The sequence below is a fragment of the Gopherus flavomarginatus genome, chromosome 5 (genome assembly GCF_025201925.1).
Source record: "Gopherus flavomarginatus isolate rGopFla2 chromosome 5, rGopFla2.mat.asm, whole genome shotgun sequence".
Taxonomy (NCBI): domain Eukaryota; kingdom Metazoa; phylum Chordata; order Testudines; family Testudinidae; genus Gopherus; species Gopherus flavomarginatus.
Window position 1 is genome coordinate 116,784,505 of NC_066621.1, and position 27,349 is coordinate 116,811,853.

The 27,349-nt window shown below is 53.1% G+C and overlaps 1 protein-coding gene across 5 annotated transcripts in view; it reads right to left on the bottom strand.

Moving 5' to 3' along the window:
• LTBP2 (latent transforming growth factor beta binding protein 2) overlaps window positions 1-27,349 on the bottom strand; it is a 128,296-nt gene that overhangs the window by 30,697 nt on the left and 70,250 nt on the right. For all 5 annotated transcript variants that reach the window (XM_050955643.1, XM_050955645.1, XM_050955644.1 and 2 more), the window contains exons 9-15: window positions 14,854-14,928; window positions 6,957-7,079; window positions 5,851-6,015; window positions 4,526-4,720; window positions 3,788-3,807; window positions 2,323-2,362; window positions 1,544-1,633 (exon numbers count right to left, since the gene is read on the bottom strand). In XM_050955643.1, coding sequence (XP_050811600.1) covers window positions 1,544-1,633; window positions 2,323-2,362; window positions 3,788-3,807; window positions 4,526-4,720; window positions 5,851-6,015; window positions 6,957-7,079; window positions 14,854-14,928 — 708 coding nt within the window. The remainder of the gene's footprint in view (window positions 1-1,543; window positions 1,634-2,322; window positions 2,363-3,787; window positions 3,808-4,525; window positions 4,721-5,850; window positions 6,016-6,956; window positions 7,080-14,853; window positions 14,929-27,349) is intronic.

Below are 27,349 nucleotides of genomic sequence, written 5' to 3' on the forward strand. Positions count from 1 at the left end.
GTACAGGGATTTCCCTATTCCACAGCCCGCCGCCCAGTTACTAGCACCACCCCCATTTCACAGACAGAATGGGAGACAGCTCTGAGGCCCCTGCACCTCAGACAGCTGGCAGAGTTGGGCCTCAGCAGCCTCCAGCCATAACGACAGGGATGGACCCCCAGTGCCCAAGAATGGAGAGGGAGCACTAATGGCCAGCACCTGTGGGTTGGCCTGAGTCAGTGCGCCTAGTGGGGTAGACGTGGCTTCCCAGGGCTCCAGAGCCCCGCAGCTAGGCGCTGCCTATCGTCTCTACTTGTGCCTAGCTGGGTTGAGCAAGAGCAGGAGGCTGGGACACCTCGGCCCCAGCCCCTGCACTGAAAAGCAGGGAAAGCCCATACAGAGCTAGGACGAAAACAGCAAACCGGCTCTGTCTGGCCTGGGCAGGCAAGCGGCTCCCCAGGAGCCAGTGCAGCCCTGGAACCAGCCACTGGGAGCAGGCAGGCAAGGCAGGCATAGTCACAGGGGCTTTAGTGCCAGCTCAGTGTAGGCCATTCACATGCTGCTTCCCTTCCTGCTGTCTCCAGCCTGGTCTCACTAATCCCAGGGCAGCCAGAGGAAGCAGCTCAGCAGCAGTGAATGCAGGAAGGGCATGGAGAGGCCAGCAGAGACCCGCACACGCCCCAACAGTGAAACAATCCCATCACCAAACCAACACACACAAACAAAAGGCTATTGTGGGAGGTGCATTCCATAGCAAGGTGCCTATGCCAGGGTTTCTTCTGAGGGTGCTTTTGGCCCTGAGCAGGGGCAGCGCTCCCAGACACTTAGACAACCCTAGAATAACAGAGCTGCTATTATTCATGCAGTAAACAAGCCTCCCCTGGGAGCCAAACACTTCCTGCTCCGCCACAATTTCCAGATGACTCAACTCTGACTGCAACAGGCATTAGGCCAAAGCCACCAGCAAGATCCTGCCAGTCCCTTTCCTTGGGAGTCACTGCCACCCCCTCTGTGATTTCACTTCCCCGGGCAGCCCTTCCCTCTCCCTTCTGCCCAGAGACCCTGTTGTTCACAGTGCAGCGATCCAGCTAGCCCCACGTATTCTGCGGACCGCCTCAATCCCTGTAGCCCTGGGCAGGCACAGCAGACACAGTGCGCACCAGGAGGAACTGTATGTCAGGGAAATGACACCGACTTATGCTAAACACATGAATCAAAGAGAGGGCTCTCTTGGGTGACAGGTCTCTGTGCGTGGCTGGGCAGCAATGAAGGGCTGTGCTTATTCATAGCATGAATCCTAAGCTTCCCTTCCATGTGATCCAGACAAGGCTGTGCGTTGTACAAATTACACAGTGAAGGGCACTGAAAGCCAAAGCATCTGCTCTTGTACCCACTGGGATCTGCCTGGATCCTTCAGCACGCACCCAGGCCTGGTGGGATCCGCCGGGATTGGGCATACCAGGGATCCTTGCGTGGGGAGGGCTCTATGTTTTGACTGGGTCACACTTCTCTTTAGGGCCTGCCAGGTGAGGCAGGTAAACCCCATTTAGAGCTGCTGACGAACCTGTGATCTGTGCTGCAGCAGTGCGCTCCCCTGCAGCCTCTGGGCCTGGCTGGGAGGGAGGGCGAGGGAATGTCTCCTCCACTACATCCCCTGCAGACGAGAGAGATGTGAGCACCAGCCTGGGATCACAGTCGGACACAGGAGCAAGTGTCAGCCTAAACCCTGCCCATGACCTCCCAACCTCTACGTCCCAGCACCTCACAATACCAAGGGATCGGCTGCAGAGCAGCAGGCGTGGGTGCCAAGCCCCAGCTCAGAGCCCAGCATCTAGGTTGCTGCAAATGTTATACTACATGACATCATGAGACCAGTTGTCACGTGATCCAGCCTCACTCGTGTTACGGCAGAGAAATTTCACAGCCAACAAGCTTGCCACTGTATGTTGGGGGTGCAGACTTCTGCAACCTGCCACCCCTCTCCCCACCCTGCAGTGCCCATTACAGAGCCCAGCATGCAGAGACCATGAACGTGGGCAGACAATAACAGAGCCCCAACCCCAGGCTGGAGGAACTGCTCTTCCAATACATGAAATGGAGCATGGCCCTCCCTGCCCTGCATCTCATCGGGCTGCCCTGTTCCTGCAGTGCCTGCTGATTCTGTGCAGCACAGCCCATTTGGAGCGACACAGAAGGAGATTAGCAGGTGCCTATGAAATAAAGCTGCCTTTCTCCGGCCCTAAGTTTATCAGCATAGCCTGAAGCTGCCAACTGGGCCAACCCTGTCCTCCTTTCTCTTCTCTATTTGCAGCTTATTGACAAGCCAATTGGGCATTTACGCACCTGGGTGTGGGGCAGGTTCTTGGGTAGCATCAGCAGTGCCCTGTGGGTGAGAAACACAAACACAAAGTTTGGCTCTGCCTAGACCGCCCAGCGATGTATTTAGCCAATCTTGCCTCTTGCCTCATCCTGGCTGCTGGTTCACACTAAGGGTACTGTAATGGCAGGTGAGGCTGATAGTGTGTGGAATGGCTGGAGCTTCAGTGCGCTGGACCCTATACAAAGCATTATGCCTACCCAGGCGCCTTTCAAATTTCTGCATTCAGTTCCCTCCAAGTCTCCTTCACAGGCCAGCTGCATAGCTACAAACCTTAGGGCCAGATATCTGCATTACCTAGTGCCCCAATGGAAGCCTGGCTAATCTTGTCAGAAGCTCCAGAACCTGCACTGTGCAGGCAATCCTTTGGCAGACATTTTACCAGGGACGATCTCCAGAGTACCAGTGTGGTTTCTCTTGGTTTTTCTGGAGGACCCCTGGGAAGTTATGGGGATGCCTACTGTGAGCTCTGAATCCTCAACTCAAGGGGCAAGAGCACTGACTCTTTGGCAAAAGACTCTCTTATTCAGGATGTTAATTAGTCATTGGCATTAACCACGCATGAACACAAACCAAAGCAGTTTCCTATAGCCTGGCTGAAGTCCTTCCCCCTCAATAGCTCATTTTCACTCTTTGGGACTGTCATCATTTCACTAATTCTCCAGTCAGAGATTCCTCCCAGCCTGACTAGAGAGAAAGGATGACTGGGAACAGGGGGCTAGCTCACGACTGGGGGGACCTGAGTTCAAGTCCCAGCACTGCCCCAGATGCATGACCTCAGCCGTGTCACTTCATCTCTCCATTGGTGAAGAACCAGTATAATGGGACTAATAGCTGTTCCCTATCCCCCCTGTGGTGTTGTGAGGCTGAATACATTAAAGATTGTGAGGTGCTCAGATGCTATGGCAATGCAGGCCATAGGAGCACACCGGGGAGACAGACTGGACGTGAACATCTGCCATCAAACTGAAACAACCAAACCAAACCATCTCACAGAAGCCAACACAACGAAGTCCCAAGCCCTATTTTTCCCTTCACAGATTACTTTAAGCTTTATTCCTAAATGTTTAGGGCACAAGGAGGCAAACCCCAAAATCCTATCATGGGATGGGGGGACACCATTCTCTTCCAACCCTCAGCAATGGGGTGTCAGCTGCTCCCAAGCCCAAAGCATCAGCTGTGGCTTCAATGTTGCAGCTGATCTGCAGTAAGTGAAAATGCCTGGCTGTCCAGGTGTTTTCTAAAGTCCTCCAGCACCTCAGCAAACCCACCACTTTCTTGATCAGTAGCTACTTCCCCTCATTACTCCAACTCCAACACATTCAGTGTTTCCCTCTGGTTACTTTTTTAAATGATCTCTTTCCCACTAGTGAAGTTCATCACAAACATATCCCCACCCCATCATCTGCCAGCAGCATGGGCTTGACTCACCTCACTATCTGGAGAATGACCTGGAAAATTAAACAACACATGGTGAATTTCAGAACAAGAAACATCAGCACCCCACATACCCTCAGAGAGCTCAGGCTGCACTAACTTCACTTGCTTCCCTGATGCTGGTTAGGAGCCCCCCATTTCTCCCAGCACAAGATAGGAACTTGTCCTTCCAAACCAAGCATGCTGAGTTGCCTCAGTCCTGGCTCCCCTCCAGCATCATCAGGGAACTCACATTCTAACAGACCCTGGTTCCAGTGACAACTGCCACTCCCCTCTCTGGATTTGCATTCCCAGCCTGAGTGCACTGGGATAACAACCCAGGGATACTCGTGCCAGGATTCACACTGAGCCCCACTCAGCAGGGCACATCTGAATCAGACTACAGCTTCAAAATGTGGAGGCATTTTGGCCATCTGGCAGCAGCGCACCTGTTAGCACAGGAGAATCTGAGGCTGGAACTCAAAGGTTGCCCCTGTCTCAAGGCCCAGGAGGGCCAGGGAGCTCTGAAAAGGCCATGCCCTATGCCACTGGGATACAGGGGCAAGAGAGACTTGCATGGCTCTGGAGCTGACCCGAGTCCAGTTCAGCTGGAACCAAAGTCCCTGGCATAGGCTCAGCCTGAGGGTGAAAGAGGGAATTCATCCAGGGCACCTGTGTGCATAGCCGCTACTAATGTTGCATCACATCCCAATCTACCTTCCGCTGCTGAGGTTCCAGCACGGGCGAGCGTACCTGTGACTCCACCACTCAGGGCTTCCTGCAGCTGCAGCCTTTTTGCTGCCTGGGTGGGCATTCGGTCGCTGCTCTCCCCCTGCTCCTCTGAACTGAATGGCAGCTCTTCTGCCTCCGCCTTTCTCATGGACAGACGGATATCAGAGCTGGAGTAGGTGTAGCCATGTCCCGCTGGGCAAATCTCCTTAAAGGCTTCTGCAAGGGAGACACAGGCCAAGGCTGACATGTGGGGGAAAGGGGTAGAAACCAGTTGCGAGCACATGAGGCTGTCCTTCTGGCAAGATCCAGTGGAGGAACTGAAGATGCTGTCTTCTGCTGCACAGGTGAGAATGGCCAGGTGTGCATTTGTGTGTGTACACACCCTCCATCCATCAGCCTATCAGAGTTAAAATATTGGTCTGTCCCATAGTTAGAACAGTTAGTTTGAGCCACTGTATGCTGGAGCATGCTGTGAAGGGTGGATGTTTCCAGCAGAGAGAATCTGCTCCAGGAGCTGAGTGTGTTCGTAACGGACACTGGTTAGCATTCACAGCTACTGGAGACTGAATCTCTCTGCTGGCTCACAGCTGCCAAGGGGAGCACTGAGGAAACACTCCCCCACCTTTGAAGACATCTATCACTTCATCAACAGGATAGAGCCATATAATGGGCAGAGGGGGCTGCACATGGCACTGGGGACCTTCTAGTACTTTAGTCCTTTGATGCACATGTCCACAGATGCCTTCCACCCAGTCCAGGGGTGTGTGTAGGAATTCCCAGCCCTGTGGGGTTCTGTGTTTGTCTCTCTAGTACTTAACACACCAGTAAAAGCCAAACCCATCCTTGCTTGGTGTGTTGGGGCACTTGAAGGCTGACACTTCAGGAGAGGATAAAACTTTAACCTTAGGGGAGGCAGAGTGAGATGAAAGGGACTGTCAGGCTAACCCAGGCATGGGGAAGGCTGTGGTCTCCCTCTGGGGCACTGCTGCATATTGGCTGCCTGGCAAAGAACTTCCCCACCTCCAAGTTCAGATGCACTCAATCATGCTACAGATCCTCCCGGTTTGGAATCTGCTCTGCTCCACTCCAGCCTCCAGAGCAGCAGGCCGCTCTCAGCTAGTGCACTCTGCCTCCTAGCAAGCAACCACACAGACCAGTCTCCAGGCTGGCATGTCCCCTCGCACTCAGTCCCCCATAGACTGTTCACTCCCACTTCCCAACACGTCAGCACGTGGCAAGGAGCCTGCGTTGGTTCTGGGCCAAGGAGTCAGGAGAAGGTGTAAGGTGAAGGCCAGGTTCCAGGCTTAGAACACTGGGCACAGCTGGGCAGCGAGCACAGCTCTCACCTGACCCGAGCATAGGACACTTCTCACAATTCCTCCCCCATCCTTTGCCAACACGGCTGCAGCAGCAGATCTGTTTGGTGATGCTCTGGGCGAGTGGTAGGGCACAGACGCCTTCTGCTGCTGAGCGATAGCACAGTCCCTGCTCCATGGACACCGCCTTATCCGCTGAAACACAAGCCCAGGGTTAGTGTTGGAGGCCAACCCGCCACTTCTGCTGGGCACAAAGTGTCAAGGAAAAGTGCTTCCTGTCATCGCCTTCAAGGTCCTTCCCAGTTCTGCCTCTCTGTCACCAGCCCCATTGCATCCCTCCTCTGCTGCAATACAGCCACCATCTGCCCACTGGTCTGCTTCTGCCCCACGGTCTCCACGCTGTCCCTACAAGTTGGCACCCCCGCTCACACCACGCGGCCTTTGCCACTGGCTGATGAGGACTTTGGTGAAGAGCTGCAGGCCCCTCTCCCAGAAGCTGCGGTTTCCATAATATCTCTCTCCCCAGCCTACACCTACTTGGGCATTCAGCCCTAGGACCTCAGTGGAGTGGACAGATCTAACAGAAGTGGCATGGAAGAGATGGGCTTCTATTTTGACTCCAGATACTCCAGTGCAGGTGCTCTCAACCCCCTTCCCCACAACTGCACCCCGGGGAGAGGTCACTGCTTTCACGGCAGTCTCTGCAGAAGCTGGGTGCAGGCTCTCTATCTCTTGCATGCTCTGCCATAGCACTACCAGTCATGTCGACTCAGTTATGCACTTAACAACCCGATGTGAACAAGGGAGGGAAGTGTGAATCCCATGGGAGCTGAGCCCCACGTCCCTGTATGAGGAGAGCGCTGGGACACATGGGTACACATCCATGCACACACATCATGCAAGGGCATGAGTGCACGCACACAGGATCTCACACCGCCCACCCACACACACTCTCAGGGCATAGGGACACACTGGCACACACAGGGGCACACTGACACGTGATATCTTGTTTCCATCTGGCTCATGATTTCCTGGTTCCTGCTCACAGTTCCGAGGAAACTTTGGGGGATATCACTGGGGACCCTGCATAGCTGCTTCCAGGCAACCATGCAGGGCTTGGTCTCCAGAGCACTTACAGACACAGCGACGGCGGGATGGGTCCAGCATGGTCCCAGGTTTGCAGGTGCAGAGGAAACTGCCGCGGGTGTTCACACATTCGGCATCTTTACACAGGCCAAGCATCAGGCACTCGTTGATATCTACAGGGTGGAAGCAGAGAACAGAATCATCCACAGTGTCCTGGGCCTGCCCATTAACTCGAGTCAGCAACGGCAACACATGGCAGAGGGAACTGCAGCAGGAAAGGGAAGGGGCTGCAATTCAACAGGGCAGGGACCTGTAATGTCCCCTATTGATATGTAGCCAAATCGCTGGTGCTTCCTTCCCATAGCCCGGTTGGTATAAGCGAAGAGAAGGGCAGGGAACAGCAAACTGAACAGCAGCAAATTGACAAATCAAACCATGTCCAACAGCCCCACAAGCAGCATCTCCTCTCAGAGGCTCTTCCCAGCCCCCCACCCCACTGGCTGATACTGACCTCCATGCAACCAGCAAACAGCAGAAGTCTTTACCTTCCTGCAACACAGCTGGTCTCTCCAGCACTGAACCAGTTGAGAGGTGACAGCAGGAGTCACCAGAGTAAATTCCCATGGGGTTTCCCCACATACAGGCTGGGGAAGGTCTAGAGTGAGGAGCTGCTGGGGGTGGGTTGCACCAGGAGCCCAGAGTGACTGAGATCAGTGTCTGCCTAGAGTGCCCTGGCCGGAGACCTGCTGACTCCCACACTGGTAGAAAATGAGAATTAGCAAAGACCCAGATATCTAGCAGCATGGGAGAGCTGGGGAGTCTCTCTCTGTAGCTAGACAGAGGAGGGAATTTTGCAGGTAGCATTTGGCTTCCCATGTTCTCACTTAACATTTCTGTCCCACTGATAATGGGTCCAATGTGCTCAGCCTTCAGGAGCCTCAGACGGAAGGGGTGAGGGCAGGGCACTGTTGTACTACCTGGCCCCCTCCAGAAATTCCTGAGACACTACATCCCCTCCTGGATGCTGTCAGCTGAGACTGTCCCCTCAGTCCCTGGGCACAGGATTCCACTCCAGGCCCAGTAGAATCCTGTGGGGCTCTCTCTCATACTTTCCCATCAACATGCACTAGGTTTTTAGGGGAGGGGACCCCACATCAGTGCGAAGCCAGGGCCCCTCAAGGCACAGACTGTATGGATTGTGCCTTCTGAGATTTCCAATTGTTCGATTTCCAAAACAGTATGAAACAATCTCACTCTGGCCTGGCTCTTTCTACAGTCACAGTCCGGGACGGAGCCTGGGACAGTCAGCTCCAGGCCCTGAGGGGCTTATACCTGCCATTGCTGACACTGATGCCCAGCTAAGTTGTTGGTAGGGGACAATGGCAATGTCCTGTATCGCAAGGTCACCTGACTCCACAAAGTGCTGCTCTCTCAAGCTGATGCTCTCTCTAGGGGCCTGACCTGGCTGGCAGGGACCGGCGCAGGCCATCTAGTCCCCCTCCCACACCGAGGCAGGGTTAAGTACACCTTGTCCCATGGGTCGTGTTAACCTGCAAAAGGGGTGTCAAGAGTAAACAGTCAACCCAGAATGTCTCATTAGCCTCACCTCTCTCCTTCCCTGCTGCTGATGCTCCAGATTCATCCAGCTGGGTCCAGTCACCATGAGCTATCCAGATGTGGAAGCTGTACAGCATGCCATGGGTTAGGGAGGAATTTGGGAGCCTGCCTTTGCTGGCTGAGCTCCAGGTGGGTACAATAATGTGCCAGGAGATTCCAGACTTTTTGAAAACCTCCTCCCCTCTGTCCCAGAGTCCTGCCTTGCCTGTCTCCTAGCCAAGTTCACCTGCAGTCTGCTCCCTGCCTTCTGCCCTGGCTACGTCCCCTTTGTTCCTCCCTGAAGCTGCCCTCAGATTCAATTGTTCTTTAGCCAAAATCTCCAAAATGAGCTAATGGAAAGGAATGACTGGGAAAGTTACTGGCCCTCCTTCCTGCTCTATCAGATTAGGCAACTGGTACTGTTAGTCTGGCATCTTACTTGTTCTATTGGGTCAGGCCTATAAGTCCCTCAAGTCCCATATTGCACCTTTGCTGTACAGCATTAGCACACTGGTCTCAGCTAGTCCAGCATCCTGTAGGACACTTGTATTGCAAACTGCTTCACAGGAACCTTTGTGATGACTGTAATCCCACATCTGCTGTGCACGGCCTGTTAGGTTCAGCTGCATAGATGGCTGGAATGATTGCTCTACTCTGGGATCCTCGTGGACACCAGATGTTGCATTTCACAAGATTATCCTGGCAAAGTCATTTTTAAAGCTCTCAGACTGAGGCTTGGCGGGACTTGACTTATGAGCAAGTCTCCTTCCTTTCAATCAAATGCCCTGCATGGCCAGACTGGGGCACCGTCTGCAAAGGATGCAGCGTCAGGGTGCACAGCAAGGACTGGGGGAACCTGCCCTTGCATTGACAGCCCTGCATCAGTCGGAGGAGTGGAAGGCATGTCTCCAGCTTGTCACTGGTTTAGCTGGTTCTGGGGATACACGCGGGAGAGCTAGTAGCTCCCAAGTACAAGCCATGGCTCTGCCACTGATACAGTGTGTGATCTTAAGCAAATTCCCTCTCCCCTCTGGGCCATCCATAAGATACTGACAGGGGGCTGGAAGCTCTCAGGAATGCTGGGTAAGTACTTGTTATCACCACCACCTGTGCGGCAGGACAGACAAGCATCATTTCCTTGCTGTTCCCACAGCTTCTCACAGTTCCCATCCAATAGGGACCTAATAACTGAGTAACCTCCCAGCTGGTCACATGGTTCACAGCAGGCAAGAGAAGATTCCCCTGCTGCAGAGAGTCCCCACTGCAGGCTTCAGACAGACCCAGCATCCTCTTCACGGTGCAGAAGATGCCAGCCGGTGCTTTTCACCCTTAGAGCATGGCACACTGAAGCAGAGCCCAGGATTAGCTGCATTGAGCATTATAGTGAAATGGAATAAACCTAGGCTCCAGCAATGGTACCCGAATGGACCTGTCTGCAGCAGCAGTTTGCCTCCCCATTTTTGCCAGGTGTAATAATTTCTAAATGGGAAACTTCCCCAGGTGTCCCTGTTCAGCCATATTCATGGAGGAGGGGTCATGGGCCAGGGATGTGGGACATTTCACAGGGGATAACTGGCAGCTCATGCAGCTTTTGCGACTGGAGATACAAGGCACGGACGTGCCCGTCTGGTGCACGCATCTTAATCAGCGCCCTGGATCCTTCATTCCAGGAGAGGATGGAGATGAGGAGTAGCTTTCCCAGGGCTAGATACCACAGTGACACAGTCAAATCCCTGGAGAAAATCCTACAGATCACAAACCACCCTGGCTAGATAGGTGGAAGTGCCAAACCGAGCCCTCTCACTGGTGAATACCTCACCACAGCAGCTTGCAAAGCACAGCAGACCTTCTTCCAATGGAAAGCTAGGGTCCTCAGAATGGAAACCAGAACAGAGAGGAACAACCAAGCATGCCAGGGGACAGGAAAAGTCCAACCCAAGAGATATTTCCTACTCCGCTGTCCTCACGTGATCAGAAACAACTTCCCATCCCAGGATGATGGAAAACCTGTGCATAATGCCAGGCACCTGGCCCACTGTGCCCATCCTCCCTCTGCCACTCCTGTCCCTCTGCTGGCGAGAGAGATGGCAGGGATAGAGCCATGCTATGTAGCACCCTGTTACTGAGTCAGGAACAGAGACTCATGATATGTAGAACCAGAGGCCCAGACTCCAAGCAAGCTGGAGATCTCTGTCCAGGGCAGATGCTTGATGCAGTGGGGACCAAACCCCAAACATTGTGCAAACCCCATCCAGGGCAGAGGCTTAGTGTATTTATCCCTTACAAAGGCTACAGGGCTCATCTCTGTCATACGACAGCAGCACTCATCTAACTTGTCATCCTGAGGCACTGAATGGATCTGACTTGTCTGGAGTCTGAATGAGCAAAGGGATTATAGTAACAAGCAGCACAAGTTACATATTCATAAATGATCTGGAAAAAGGGCTGAACAGTGAGATGGCAAAATTTGCAGATGATAGAAAATTACTCAAGATAGTTAAGGCTAAAGCAGACTGAGAAGAGCTACAAAAGGATCTCAGAAAACTGTGTGACTAGGCAACAAAATGGCAGATGAAATTCAGTGTTGATAAATGCAAAGTAATGCATGTTGAAAAACATAACCCCAATTATACAGGTAAAATGATAGGGTCTAAATTAGCTGCGACCACTCAAGAAAGAGATCATTGTAGATAGTTCTTTGAAAACATCCACTCAATGTGCAACAGCAGTCAAAAAAGCAAACAGAATGCTGGGAATCATTAAGAAAGGGATAGAGAATAAGACAGAAAATATCATATTGACGCTATATAAAGCCATGATATGACTACATCTTGAATACTGCATGCAGATGTGGTTGTCTCATCTCAAAAAAGATATATTGGAATTGGAAAAGGTTCAGAAAAAGGCAACAAAAATGATTAGGGGTATGGAAAGGCTTCCATATGAGGAGAGATTAACAAATCTGGGACTTTTTCAGTTTGGAAAAGCAATGACTAAGGGGGGAAATGACAGAGGTCTATAAAATCTTGACTGGTGTGGACAAAGTTAATAAGTATTATTTACTCCTTCTTATAACACAAGAACTAGGGGTCACCAAATGAAATTAATAGGCAGCAGATTCAAAACCAACAAAAGGAAGTATTTCTTCACACAACGCATAGTCAGCCTGTGGAATTCCTTGCCAGAGGATGTTGTGACGGCCAAGATTATAACATGGTTTTTAAAAGAACTAGAAAAATTCATGGAGGATACGTCCGTCAATGGCTATTAGCCAGGATGGGCAGGGATGGTGTCCACTGCCTCTGTTTGCCAGAGGCTGGGAATGGGCAACAGGGGATGGATCACTGGATGATTACCTGTTCTGTTCATTCCCTCTGGGGCACCTGGCATTGGCCACTGTCAGCAGCCAGGATACTGGGCGACATGGACCTTTGGTCTGACTCAGTATGGCTGTTCTTATGTTCTTACTGGCAGACTGAGCTTTGTGCATCTAATTTAAACCAGAGGGCTAGATTCCATCCCCTGCTCCAGCCCCCTCGTGTTTCTGTCAGTGCAGTAAAGCTGCCCAAAGTGAGCAGCTGAGGACTCCCACCGTATGGGAATCCCCAAGTGACATGGAAGCAGCATTGCCAGCTGTACACTACCCATCCTTGCCCACTCCCAGTCAGGGGTGTGGCTGGACCCATGACACAGTGCCTTGAGGGAAGGGGAGCCCACAAACCCAGAATCACGAGTAGCCCAGCCATTTCTTCCATTCTGCACATACCTGGTTCTTATGCCTGTTGGTGTGTCCCAGTAATAACCTCAGGTGCACAGGGAAAGGGGAGCACATAGTACAAAGGCCATAGTGAGTCTACTGAGGGGCCAACACGGTCAGTGTCTGAAGAGGAAACCAGACCCGAGTTGGAGATGCTATGTTCCATGACTCATGCATGTCACTAGGGTGACCAGATGTCCCAATACTAGGGGCTCTGTCTTAGATAGGACCCTATTACCCCCCCCACACACACACACAATTTTTCACCCATGCTGTCTGGTCACCCTACATGTCACACACATTGTCCTGAAGAAAGGTCCTGGGTTTGGCACTGCTTAGGGTTTCCAGGTCCTAGTGATTACATGTTGCCCAGTCCCCCTGTGCATTTCCAGTTAGCAGCCGCAGGATGCAGCCCAGCTCGGGGAGGGATCCCCATCTTCTTCCCCTACCCAGCACCAGACACCAGTTTCCATGACAATCTCTGCCCTGTGCTTAGCAGCTGGGTGACACTGTCCCTGTTGCTGACTGGCTGGGTGCCGGGAGCATCAGGAGGTGGCCTCTCCAGTACCTGTGCTGTTCTCATTAACAGAAGTGGAGCTGAGGCCCCTGGGTTGTCATTAATCAGTGGCAATCAGCAAATCCAGTGGAGATGCTGCTGCTTCCAGCTATTAGCTCTGGAGGATTTGTGCTGCACAGCCAAACTCACTTCCAGAGTGACAGCATTTCCTGGGATCAGCTGGATTGCTGGAGTTCAAACCAATTGGTGCTTGAACTTCCAGCCACTCTCCATCTGGCCTCTGTAACAGTGCTGATGCTGCACGGCTGTTCTCTGGTATTTAGTAAGCAGAGGCAAGGAGGCATCCTTGCAAATGGAGCCGGGCAGTTTGCTTCCCTGCAGTGAGGGCACAGGCGTAACCCATGCTGGCCTCCCGGCCAGCCATACAGAGCAGGGGCAGGAAGGCTCCCTGAGGCCCCCTCAACTCCTGCTTGGGCCCTGCTGCCATCTCTCATCGATGCTTTAATAAAACCCAAAGCTCAGTAGATCTCTCAGCCTGTTGGCTCCCTCTCAGCTCGGCTCCATCCTATAAACAAAGGCCTGGAGAACATCCAGCAGCTCTCATTCATCATCCCACTTCCTCTTCCATCTCTGCTGGGAAGGACCCCATGTCACCCATGAGATCCTTCTCCAACGTTCTATTAGCAAGATTGCTCTCTTTGCCTTTGAATTCAGGTCCTGAATTAGCACTGGGCTCCCAGACACACATTCCAAGGCCACAGCAAGGACATGAGAATGTAAGTGTATAGCACCTCAAGACACCAAGGCATCTGCAGGACAGTGCGTCTCCTGCCAGACTCAGAAAGGTCCATGGGGAGGCAGAGCACTCATGGCCACATCTCTCTCTCTCCCAACACATCCCCATGCTAGGAGCCACACAGGGGGTCAGCACAGAGCCCTGACACCAGCCCTACACTGATTGTCACAAGGAATCAAGACCACTGTTCTGGTGATCATTCTCCTCTAGGACAACGTGGAGAAGCTCTCAGGTGACTCAATACTTAACTCAGTGAGATGGAAAGTCCCTGCTAGAGGAGATAAGTCACTGGACTGCATGCCATGAGCTTGCCCGGGCAGGCCCAGACAGCATTCTCTAAGGGACACCTCATGGCTTATCAGGAATCATGACAATGTGACCAAGAAATTCCAGCTCCCAATCACTGCATGGAAAACATGGACTGTACGGCTGGAAAAATGTCAGATATTCCCCAGTGAGGAACAGGGGAAAAGCCACCCTCCTCAGATGGGGCAGATGAATGGGGCAGATACAGGCATCCCCCTGTCCCCACCCCCAGCCCTGTGTGGGGCAGAGTGGACTCCTGGGGTGATTGGCCCACACACAGACACCCCTCAAAGTGGGGCAGAGGAAACTCCAGGGTGAATGGCCCACATAAGATACTCCTTGATGGGAGCAGAGGGGACCCCTGGGTTGAATGGCCCGGACACAGCACTCCCCGATGTGGGACAGAGGACACTTTGGGGTTGAAAGGTGCATAGACAGGCCCCACCCTGGAGCAAGGCAGACTCTGAGGAGCCTGGCAGAGTATAAAGTTTATGTACTTAGTGCAGACAGATTTTCAAGCCAACTCACTCCTCTCGAAAAACCCAAACAAACTCTCCCCCCACCACACACACACAAAAAATCACTAGTAACTTGCAATTAAAGTTGCTTCAGACTACAGGAAATATACAGATCATTTGTTTTTAACACCGCTAACTACATGCTGAACTTAGAGATGCACATCACTAGTGCATGCACATGCTGGGAGAATCTTGTAGGTCAGAGATAAGGCTGTTATCTGGGGAATTTGATTGGTATTGCTCTAAAACAGCCTGAGGTGTCAGGGACATGCAATTTTTCTATACAGTTAGTGGAATGTAGCAAGTTACTTTCACACTTTAAGGCGCAGGGTTCTTTAACTGTAACATTCCCAGTAGGCCGGTCCCAGGGCTGGAAGTGAACCCATTTTATACACAGGAATGATTATTCTCAGACTCCTTATCAGGAAGAGTAAAGGGATCAAAGTGGCATCCTTACCTTGACAGTGGCTCCGATTCAGCCTCTTGTATCCCTGGGGACACGCCACCTGTCTGTTTTCAATCACTGGATGAGCTAGGGGGACAAACAGTTTGGAAACTTAGGAACCAGGGATAAACTCCACAATTCCATCTTCTCTTTCTCTCTCCTTGACTCCAGTCTCTCCTTTACGCTCACCAGCCCGTGAGCTTCGTGTACTCCTGACCCTGCCTTTTCTTTTTCTGCCAACTCCTCTGTCAATAAGTCCCCTGTCACTACCTCCACACCACTAGCTATGCGCACCAGGAACTCAGCTCACACATGCTGCTGAATTGCTCAGCAGTGGTCCCACAGTGGAGCAGGAGACACTCCTGACACACCTCAAAGCCCCCTCTTCCACACTCTCTGCTACTCCATTGGCTTTCTCTCCATCCCTACACTCAGTCTCTCTGCTGCTGGCATGAGAGCCTTCTCCTCTGCAGCCGCTGCCATCTGGAACTGCCTCCTGCACCATCAACTCCACCCTTTTTCAAATCTCCCTTTCAGATGTTTCTATCCCTTGCTTACTACTTTATTTTTCCCTCCCTCACCATTACTGGCTTTGCAACCAGCTGTTTCAATTTATTCACTATACGATGGACTGGATCCTGCCAGCGCTCTGAGCATGTACTGCCAATGACTTCAAAAGCAGTTCTGCAAGTGAAGGGCCTATAGAATGGTGGCCAGATGCCCTTTTTTTCTGTCATTGATGGTATAGTGCTTGATGTTAAATCTATAAAGCAGTCTAGGCTACACAGTCTATATTAAAGGCACCTGCAGCTCATGGTGATCAATGCATCAGAAATACATCACACAGAACAGGACAGATTTTCAAGAGACCTCATGGCTGGACAGCCCACTGCTCAGCACCCACAATTAGGGTCAGATTTTCATAAGAGCTCAGCTCCCATTTAGGTGCCTAAAAAAGGACATTTTTCAGAACTTCTCAACACCTCCTATTGTGAGATTTGTGGTTAGATTTCCCAAAGAATTCAACACCCAACATACTGGACTCTTTTAAAGATCTGGTGACTTATTTTTGGCCTAAATGGATACTGCACACTTCCGAAAGCCTAGCCCAAAGAATTCATAAAACATACCACACAGGATCAAGTTGGGTTGTACCACACTAACCCTCCACAGCCGGCCTCCTGGGGCAGGATGGGGAGTGGGATGGAGAATGGAAATGGCCCAAGAGTAGCTGTTTCAGAGACCCAACTTCACCATGTAGCGTTTCCAAGTGTTAGTTGATCCCTTCAGAGGTTTGTCCTCTAACTGCCAGCCATGCTGAGTGGTTAAACAATTCACCTTTAACACCTGCAGGCCATGGGCAGGGTTAGGAGTAAGGCTGAATGTGACAACAGCCATGGCTTTGAAGGGGATTTCACAACAAGCCCACAGGTAACATTTTCAAAAGTGCCCAAGTGGCTTAGGAGTCCAAATCCCATTGACTTTCAATGAAACATAGGTTCCTCAATGCAAACTGCCTTTTGAAAATCAGACTTAGGTGCTTTTGAAAATATTTCCCTGGTCTGTGTCACCCCAGATGGTCTGCTGAGAATCCAGCAGAAACCTGCTGAGAAGTTCCTCCCGGAACTTTCCCAAACCAGGGGCTACGTGCAGCATGCTGGAGTCTGGATGGATTTTTACATGGTTTTAAATTATTATCAGAAGGGTTTAAACAAGTTTTATTGTAAAATAAAGGGCAGTCAGTTGACATTTCTCATACTGTCCCCATGACAAACACCTTTAACAGTAATTCACATGTTCTGGGCCATGCCTTTCCTTTTCAAAAGAAATCCTAACATAAAGACGTTGCCCTTTTCTTACCACAACAACCAAACAGCCTTAGTTCTGACCTACGCCCCCAGTGTGACATGAGTTTTGAGTGGTCTGAAGCAGCCCCTACCTACCTCCATGGTGTCTGGGTACCCTCTGTGACCTTGGTCTCAGCCTATCTGGCTATCCCCCAGACTTCTATCAATTGGTTTCCAAACCCAAGCAACTGTAAGGGTACCTGGATGCATATTGGCTCCAACTCGCAGGCATGTGCTGGTGCTTTGAGATCCCCTTTGTGGGGAGCATGAAGGGTAGTTTGATGCTGAGTCCCAAAGGGAAGAGCCCAATCTCTTCACACGGTTACCTCTCTGGAGCAGTGTCGTCACCCACAAACAAACATCCCCATCAACATCTCTTCCCTGAAGCAGGACCTGGTTATCACTAATGTCACATGCAAGGCTCTAAATCCTGCTGTTCCCCTAACACCTTCAGAGAGGCACAGGATCCTGCATGAAGAGTCGAACATGCCAGGCTCATCTATAGGGGGCATAAACCAGAGCTATGAACCTGGGCCTGTTGACAACACCTCCCAGTAAAATATGTCAACAATGTCACTCATGTTGGGCAACCATAGGTGAGTGAAATCTGCAAGTCAGAGATTAGACTGGCTAGTGCATACAACTCAATGATCATTCTCCCATCATGCCACTGGGGGTTAGGGTCAGCAGAAGAAAGGCCCCTACACACTGGGAAGCCTTGTCATCTACTGGGTAGAGCAGTGGGGACTGGGCATCAGGAGTCCACTTGTGTTCCCAGCTGTGTCCCTGACTCACTGTGTGACCTTGCAAACCTTACTCTCCCTCTCTGATTCAGTTTCTGATTCTAGTGTCTTCCCTGGACCTTGCAGAGTAAGAAATGTAAAGAAAGGCATGACACAGACCATGCCAGAAATTAGTGAGGAGCTTAGAACAGTCAGACTCAGGAGACATGCAAAGAACCCATTTCACCCCTAGGAGCATTCATGCAGCAGGCTCAGCCCTATATGTGCCATCTCCTGCAGAGTTGGTCTCCACACAAAGCTGACCTTTTAATTTATAGGAGCAGTAGATGCACTTGTGCACCCAGTGTGAATTTCATACAGCACGATGAGGGATTACTCCATCCGTCCTGGACACAAACAGGCTGGCCAACCTCCCACTGACAAACAGATGTTTTTTTCCTTGTGAAATAAGTTACTATTGGATCTCAAAGGTGTCAAGTGCGGGTGTGTAAGCTACAGTCCCACCATCATTCACCCCCAATGAATCATACCTTGGAGCCAGTGATTCAACATGTAAGTATATGGCCTAAATGGAAACAGGAGGGTGGACAGGCCATCAGGCTTAGGGTTCCTCACACATTTCTATTCTCATGCATATGCCTCTTGCTCCTTATCGGGAAATTTACCTTGAAAACAGCCGCAGTGCCCCCAAGCAAATGGGTAGCACAATTAACAGGCATTTCCTAGATACAACAACTCTAGTTAAGGAGCCTGCAACTCAGACCTGAGAAGGTGCCCCCAACCTGCCTGCGCTACAAGTCTGAAGATTCTCAGGGCAGAAAAATGGCAAAGAGCATCCAGACCAGGCAGAGAGTACCAGGATGATGGCCTGGCTGGGCAGATGAATTGCCACATTTTCCAGCTGGTTGCTTCTGCCATTGACAAGTGCCAGCAAAGCAGCACAGTTACAACACCTGCAATCAGTCATCTCTCCACCTCTGTGATGTCTTGAGTCCCCTGCTTGGACTGTCCAGTTGCACGTGACAAAGGAAATGGAAGGAATGACATAGGCCCCGAAGAGATGCTGAAATAACAGCTGAGGGGACATTTATTACCTTTTCCCCCTTTTTACAAGGAGCTCTCTGCTCTGGCTGCACGATTTCCTGACTCACTCACTCTCACTACACAGAATTTTAAGTAGTGTCTTAAAATAGTTTTGTGGGTTTAAAAATGGTCCATAACCTACATAATTAAATTTCTCAAACTTTTTATAGGCGAGTACAATCCAGCCAATAAATTCCAAAGAGGCCCAATTCAGGCATCGTGTTTTGGAGTGAATGAAAGTGAACTTCAGGGAGTGGGAGGAGCTGGGGAGGGAGCCAGACTGGGGTGGGAAGTGGTTAAAGGGGCACTTTGTCCTGGAAAGAGATTTTTGTGGGGCGAGGAATTTTTTCCCCACATATTGTGGAATATATGTTTTGGAACAAAATGTGCGCGTAACAACTAAGTAACCATATGGCTGTATCCTGACACCTCTCATCCGCCCAGCTTCCTATTCCCCCATCTAGCACTTGTAGCTCTTCTTTGTAGTATCAGGTCTGCAAGTTCTTTGTGGCAGGGAATGTGTCTGTCTATAGGGTCTGGGAGGCACCTAGCACATTGCGGATGCCAAGAATAAATAAGGGACAAATCTGAGACAACCTACAAGGCAGTGGACTGTGAAAATGGCCATAAAAGGACCCTACCATGGGTAAAAAAATAGCACAACAGCAAGTGTTATTCAGGGCTTGGGCAGAAGATCATCCTGGGCCCTACCTAACACTCTCTGAGTTAATGGTCATACTGTAGATGAACAGATTAATTTTGCAAAGTAATCTAAGTTCATTGAAAGAGCAACTGTAGTGTAACATGAGCAGATCTCTCTGCACCAAGGGGAACCAAGACACGATGTCTGAAATATTGGGTATGGAGGCTGCTCTCTTTCTGCCAGGATATGGTTGCAAAGCAATGAGACCCTATGGCTGCAGGAGGATGTCAACTAACTGCCAGCTTGGACTTGGTTACACAAGCAGAGGATCATTTCCTTCCTTGAAATATGAGGTCACCAAACTAGAACCAAGACAAGGAAATCAACGAAAGGCCAACCTGGAAAGCCAGCAAAGTAAAGGAGAACTGCATCTGAACTTAACCATCCTCTCCTAACCTCCTAGCTCTTGGCAATGGGAGACAGGCCTGGTAAGTTAGGGTTCTGGAATTTAATAGCGGGCAGTGAGTGGAAGAAAATAGATCCGGTACTCAGATTGAACAGAGGCAGTGCTAGGGTCAGCAAAGGCTGCCAGAAGGTCCTGGGATCCTCTTTGTCTGCTTCTTTTCCAGAAGGTTAGAATGAGGTTTAGCCCCAGTCTATGCTTACAATTTACACTGATGTAGCTATGGTGCTCAGCGCTGTGAAAAATTCACACCTCTGAGCACAGAAAAGACGGTTACTCACCTTTGTAACTGTTGTTCTTCGAGATGTGTTGCTCATATCCATTCCAGTTAGGTGTACGCGCCGCGCGTGCACATTCGTCGGAAAACTTTTACCCTAGCAACTCAGTGGGCCGGCAGGTCGCCCCCTAGAGTGGCGCCACCATGGCGCTCGATATATACCTCTGCCGGCCCACCCGCTCCTCAGTTCCTTCTTGCCGGCTACTCCGACAGTGGGGAAGGAGGGCGGGTGTGGAATGGATATGAGCAACACATCTCGAAGAACAACAGTTACAAAGGTGAGTAACCGTCTTTTCTTCTTCGAGTGATTGCTCATATCCATTCCAGTTAGGTGAATCCCAAGCCTTACGTAGGCGGTGGGGTCGGAGTGAAATGCGGCAGAATGAAAACTGCCGAGTCAGAGGCCACAGCCTCTCTTGACTGTTGAACCAGGGCATACTGCGAAGCAAAGGTATGGACCGAGGACCAATGGAGCTTCGCGACAGATCTCGTGGGTAGGTACACGAGCCAGCAAGGCGGCAGACGAAGCCTGAGCCCTGGTAGAATGCATGGTGATGTGGCTTGGTGAAATATGAGCCAAATCATAACAAGTGGGGATGTCCACCATCACCCAAGATGAGATCCTCTGAGAGGAAAACAAGCAAGCCCTTCCTTTGGCCCGCTACCGCGACAGAGCCGGGGCACCTTAGGAGATGGGTCTGTCAGCACAATATAAATGCGAGCCCTCCACAGATGCCCAAGGAGTGCAATGGTTATGCCCATTGCGTTGAGCTGTGGGTAACATGAAAGGCCGAAACCCCTTAGGGAGGAGACGTAACAGCTACGAGGAAAGTTGTCGTGCAGGACAGGCATAGCAGAGGGCCAGTCGTGAACGGCTCGACTGAGGGAGACATAAGTCTGGTTAAAACGAGGCTGAGCTCCCAGGTCGGGGCTGGGCGGTGCACCCGAGGGTGCGAGCGCTCCAAGCCCTTGAGGGACCTCGAACCCATAGATCGTGAGAACAGGGAACGGCCACCTTAGCCTGCTGGGAGGTAGAGAGGCTGCTAAGTGTATCCTCAGCAATGATACCGTCAGGCCCTGCCGCTGAAGGCCAGAGGCAGGCCAAATAGAGGGGATCGAGACCTCAGCAGGAGCAAGATCGAGCGTATTGCAGCCGTAGAAGAAACACTTCCACCTGGCCCTGACCGTTGACCAGGTGGAAGGCTGCCCGTCACCCCGACTCAGGTACGCAGCAGCCACACCGTGAGGTAAACCAGCTGCAGGACCGAGCGACAAAGCCCGTTGTCGCCCTGAGTGATGAGGTCTGGGTGGGGTGGAAGGGTAATTAGGTCTGTTACTGACAGGCCGAGCAACATGGTAAATCAGTGCTGCCTGGACCACTCTGGAGTGATCATGACGATGCACGCTCTGCCCCTGCGGAGTTTAAGCAGGACCTAGCGGACCAGTGGGAACAGTGGGAAGGCATAATGCAATCGGCCTCTCCACGGGATCAGGAATGCGTCCAAGATCGATCCTGCGGAGAGACCTCGGAAGGAGCAGAACATCTGACATTTCCTGCTCTCGCAGTGAGCGAACAGGTCTGTGTGAGGAAACATCTCAACTTCCGGAAAGCCGAACGCTTCACATGGGGCAGAGTGATCGCTCGTAAGACCAGAAAGACTTGCTGAGGCAAAGCGTTAAGACGTTCCGAACGCCTGGGAGAAAGGACGTCGCCAGCTCCATCGAATGGGCCATGCAAAAGACCCGGAAATGGATGGCCTCCTGACAAAAAAGGGGGGGGGGGCAATGTCCCTCCCCGGATACTCATGAAGCACATGGCCGTTGTGTTGGCCGTAAACACCGAGATACAACGGCCTCGCAGCTGCCGCCGGAACCCCTGGCACGCCAGGCGGACTACTCTCATTTTTGGGGCATTGATGTGGAATGCCAGCTCCCAAGAAGACCAAAGGCCTTAAGCCCGGGGGTGACCATGAGCACTCGAGCAGAGAGATGACGCGTCCGTCGTCCGGGCAGTGAGGGTGGGGCGGATGAAACCGCATCCCTGCCCACATCAGGGAGGGAGGTAGCTACCACTCTAGGGAGTCTATGGTGTTCGAGGGAACGGTGACCACCATGACCATTGGCTCCCTGTCCGGGCGGTACGCCGAGGTGGGCCGGACTTGGCGAGGACGGAGGCGGAACGTGGCGTGTTTGGATACAAACTTGCGGGCAACCATGGACCCATGAGACTGAGACAAGAACAAGTCGAGGTCGTTGGGAAAGCCCTTCGACCTCCTATGATTGTTGCCATCGCCTAAAACCGCAGGTGTGATAAGCAGGCTCCAGCTGGGTAGGAGACCAGGATAGCCCCTTGGAAGCCCAACCTCTGCGTGGGAACCAGAGTGGATTGCTCTATAGGAACCATCAGGCCTTGGCCTGTGAATAAGACCGTGACGATGTCCACGCACTGAGCGGTTTGTGTCTCAGAGTCTCCTCGGATAAGCGAATCGATGGTAGGCGGCGACTATGGCCGTAAGCCAGGAGAGTGACCGTTGGCTATAAAGCGGAGGTACCTCCTGTGCGGAGGGAAGATGGCGTCACGAAAGTACGCGTCCCTCATATCCAGGGCGGCATAGTAGCCCCCAGGAGGTAAGGATGGAATAATGGTTCCCAGGGATACCATGCAGAACTTCAACCTCATTCTAAACCGGTTGAGTCCGTGCAGGACCAGGAAGGTCTGACCTGTGCCCGCGTGGGGGACTAGGGCATAACGGGAGTAAAACCCCTCGCCCCTTTCGCCCGCCGAAGGGGGACAGGGCTGGAGCAAATTAAAGGTGATACACTGTCCCCAGGTACACCTTGGAAGGTTCGTCTCTGGTCCCAGTGGTAATTACGAGGGACCTTGACCTTGGCTCTTTAGGGGGCCTGACGTTCGTCCGCGACCACCTTGGCCTTGCCGTTAGCCAAAGTTCTGCCTCTGGCTAGGTACAGAGTATGGCGGCTGGGGCAGAAAGGCCTGCGTTTAATCGCCGGCGTATGCATGCTTAGAGAGCGCATTAGGAGCCCATTGACCACCAGGCTTCGCAGCCTGGGGCTGTCCCTGCCACGACGAGGCCTTTACCAACAAAGGGTAAATCCTGAATGGCAAACTGCAGCTCCCGTCGGAGGTTTGAAACCTGAAGCCATGCACCTCATGGCGACGCCCAAGGCCAGAGTCCTGGCCGCAGTGTCTGCTGCGTCCAACGAGGCCTGGAGGGACGCTCCGGGAACCTCCTTTCCTCTGTCCTCCGAGACGGCAGCGGACTCCTGGCGGGAGGTCTGAAGGAAAAACTCCTTCACCCCGGTGCTATAAGTATTGCAGCTAAGCAAGGCTTGTTGCTTTGCTACCTAGAACTGTAGGGCCTCTGCAGAGTACCCTGGCGGCCAAGCAAGCCCATGCGCCAAGCCTCTTTCGGCATTGGGGCGGGCGCCCGCTGGCCATCATGTCAGGATCATGGTCCTGAGCATAGAATCTGCGCATATGGAATGACACAGATGCGTGTGCGGACTGCCACGGAGGTACTAAAGAAGGCACAGGCAGAGTCTCTGACTCACTCGGACCTTGCCCAACTCGGCACCGGGGACCGGCACCGGGAGGCGTACCGGTACCTGGAACGAGATCCAGACCCGCAACCAGAACGGTGCCGGGAGGTCAACCGAGATCTCGAGGCTCGGGGAGAGACTACAGGAGTCAAGGTATCCGCCGCGGCGCCGGGAGTCGGAACGGTGCCGACAGCGGGTCGGCGAACGGAATACCGGGCGGTGCAGCGAGTGTGACCAGTACCGATGAGGAAACAGCATCGGGACTGCCGATGGTGCCGGGCGTGTCGACAGAACCTGGAGTGCCTGCGGGACCGTAATCATGAACGGTGCCGCTCTGCTGTGCTGACAGAGGACGGTCACCTGAAGAGACTGTATCAGGCAGCATCGACTCTGTCATGGCAATGAAATTCCTCGCCGTCGGTAACGTCTCCGGCGTGGAGGGAACAGCAGGCTCAACCACAGCGCATAGTGGGGAGCTGTCAGGCATCGGATTCGACGGCCCTTGTGGGACCGGGGTTGACGGTACCGAGGTTCGGTGCCGGGCGATCCGAGTTAGATAAGCTGGCTGGCTGCGGTGCCGTCGGCACGGAAGCAGCAGGAGCAATAAGCTCAACCACGGCGCGTGCCGGGGAGCCGTCAGGCACCGGATTCGATAGCCCTTGTGGGACCGGAATCGACGGTGCCGACATTGTCGGTGCCTCAGAGGCGTCGGTGCTGGGCAATCCGACCGAGACTAGCCCTCTGGCTGCGATGCAGGTTGCACGGAAGCAGGAGCAGGGCTCTCAACCCCGGCGCGTGCCGGGGAGCCCTCAGGCCCTGGATCCTAACGGCCCTCGTGGGACCGGGACCGACGGTGCCGACGTCATCGGTGCCGCAGCAGACGTCGGTGCCGGGCGATCCGACTCAGAGGAGCCCTCTGGCTGCGGTGCCGTTGGCACGGAAGCAGCATGAGCAGTAACTCAACCACGGCGCGTGCCGGGGAGCCGTCAGGCACCGGATCCTAACGGCCCTCGTAGGACCGGGATCGGCGGTGCCGACGTCATCGGTGCCGCAGCAGGCGTCGGTGCCGGGCGATCTGACTCAGACGAGCTCTCTGGCTGCGGCGCCGCTGGCACGGAAGCAGCAGGAGCAGTAGCTCAACCACGGCGCGTGCCGGGGAGCCGTCAGGCACCGGATTCTACGGCCCTTACGGGACCGGGATTGACGGTGCCGACGTCGTCGATGCCTCAGCAGGTGTCGGTGCCGGGCGATCCGACCTAGACGGGCTCACTGGCTGCAGTGCCGCTGGCACGGAAGCAGCAGGAGCAGTAGCTCAACCACGGCGCGTGCCGGGGAGCCGTCAGGCACCGGATTCTACGGCCCTTACGGGACCGGGATCGATGGTGCCGACGTCGTCGATGCCTCAGCAGGTGTTGGTGCCGGGCGATCCGACCTAGACGGGCTCACTGGCTGCAGTGCCGCTGGCACGGAAGCAGCAGGAGCAGGGGCTCAACCACGGCGCGTGCCGGGAAGCCGTCAGGCACCGGATTCCACGGCCCTCGTGGGACCGGGATCGACGGTGCCGACGTCATCGGTGCCGGGTGATCCGTCTTAGATGAGCTCTCTGGCTGCGGTGCCGTTGGCACGGAAGCAGCAGGAGCAGTAAGCTCTACCACGGCGCGTGCCGGGGAGCTGCCAGGCACCGGATTCCGTGGCCCTGGGGGACTGGAAACGACGGTGTCGACGTCATCGGTGCCTCTGCAGGTGTCGGTGCCAGGTAATCCAACTTAGACGAGCTCCCTGGCTGCGATGCAGATGGCACGGAAGCAGCAGGAGCAGGGGGTCTCAACCACGGCGCGTGCCGGGGAGCCATCAGGCACCAGCAGGAATTGTAGGCTCTCTCGACCTCGGAAGAAGGGAGCGGTGCCGAGCCGATATCGGTGCCGGCGACGGCCGGTGCCGAAAGGCCTTGGTAGTATCGGCGGGGTCCGGTGCCAAGGAGGCGCTACTGCCCGCCGCTTGATCATCGCTCGGCGCCCCAGGTGGAGGGGTAAGTGAAAATCCCACACCGTTTTGTTCTCGGCTTAAAAGCCTTGCAGATGGGGCACTTAGCTGTCAAGTGTGATTCCCTGAGGCACTTGAAACAGGAGTCGTGTGGATCTCCCTTCGGCCGCGGCTTCTGGCACGCCGGCCCATTCGAAAAACCGGTGAGCCCCGCATGGGCTCCGGGACCGGGTTCATGGAAGGGGCTACTTCCCGAACCCCACTAACGGAACTAACCATGTTAGCAAAGAAAACGTATAACTATACAAATATATAAATAAAAGGGTTATAACTGCGTAACTATATACGAGAAATACGAGTAGCTAGGGAAGTGGAGGTCAGCTAAGCCGCGCTCCACTGTTCCAACGACCGACACGGGCGGTAAGAAGGAACTGAGGAGCGGGTGGGCCGGCAGAGGTATATATCGAGCGCCATGGTGGCGCCACTCTAGGGGGCGACCTGCCGGCCCACTGAGTTGCTAGGGTAAAAGTTTTCCGACGAATGTGCACGCGCGGCGCGTACACCTAACTGGAATGGATATGAGCAATCACTCGAAGAAGAAGTTAAGCTACCAAGCCCCCCGGTGTAGACAGAAGCAGTCTTCCTTCAACCTAGTTACCGCTGCTCAGGAAGGTGGATTGCCTACACTGACAGAAGAACCCCTTCCATCGATGCAGGAAGCGTCTATATGGCAGTGGTGCAGCTATGCCACTACAGTGCCTGTAGTGTAGACATATCTTAGACTGGAGACAGAGGCAGCAGCTGAGCAGCACCTGTGGGCAGGGAGATTTCAGGCTTGTCTGAAGGCACTGAGGTCTGGCTCGAGATTAAAATTCTGTGCCTGCCGAGCCCTGCCTCTCTGCCGGTTCTGCAGACAGCAGGCTCTGTATTTAAGGGGCAAGTGCTCTCCAGATGGCTGTGCAACAGGACTCCTCCTAGACAGGACAGAGAATGGCCCTTTCCAAAGAGCCCTTCGCCACCCCACTGTCAACCAGGCTCATGACTCCGAGCAAGCCTAGTCTCTGTCACATCTGCAAATGCAGCAGCATCCCAAGCGAGGCCTGCCTTCCACATGGGCAAAGGGGTACGTGCTTTCTCAATGATCTCATTGGGAGGCCAGGTGCCGTTAGCTCACAGCCTGAAACAGAGGGAAGCGAGCATGCTCCATGGACAGCCTTGGATTCCCAGGGCTCACACAGGTGCTTACCTCCTCGGCTGTTAAAATAGTCAAGCTTGTCAGCTGAAAAAGGAAACCAGCGGCAAGAAGATCAGTCACAGGGGATTTTCAGTCCAAGTTGACCTTTAAGCAGCCAGAAAGACTCAAGATGCTATTTTCTCTCATCTGCCACCCAATTACAACCATCTCAGGAGAGGAGAATCTAGCACAGGCCCCCGGCTTTCCCTGCCCCCTCTGCTGTGTGTGGCCCTGGGCTCCTGCCACCCTGTACATCAGGTTAGTGATGGAGCTGTTCCCAGCCCAGTGCCAGATACATTATACCACACTGCCCCTGGGGTACTGACACAGCACATGGGCAATACTGCCCCAGGCAGGATGGAGAAGGTCAGACTGGCAATGAATCAAAAATAAGCTGGATTCCTTGGCCACGTTCAGGACACAAAGCCATTTAATGCCAGCCCTTCTGGAGATACTGCACTGGATGGAAGCACCATTGCCTTGTGAGAACCCTGGCCAGGTCTCTGCACACTTCAGTGAATGCATTTTTAGGTTACATCTCTTCTCGAGTGCTCTAGGCACCTTCCAAGACAGCGATGGCAGCTGTGCGTGGAAGGGGAATGAGTTAGGCCCAAAGGTTTACAGAAGCCAAAAGAGACTGGGAGCGATGAATGGCTGGACACACTGATTTGGTG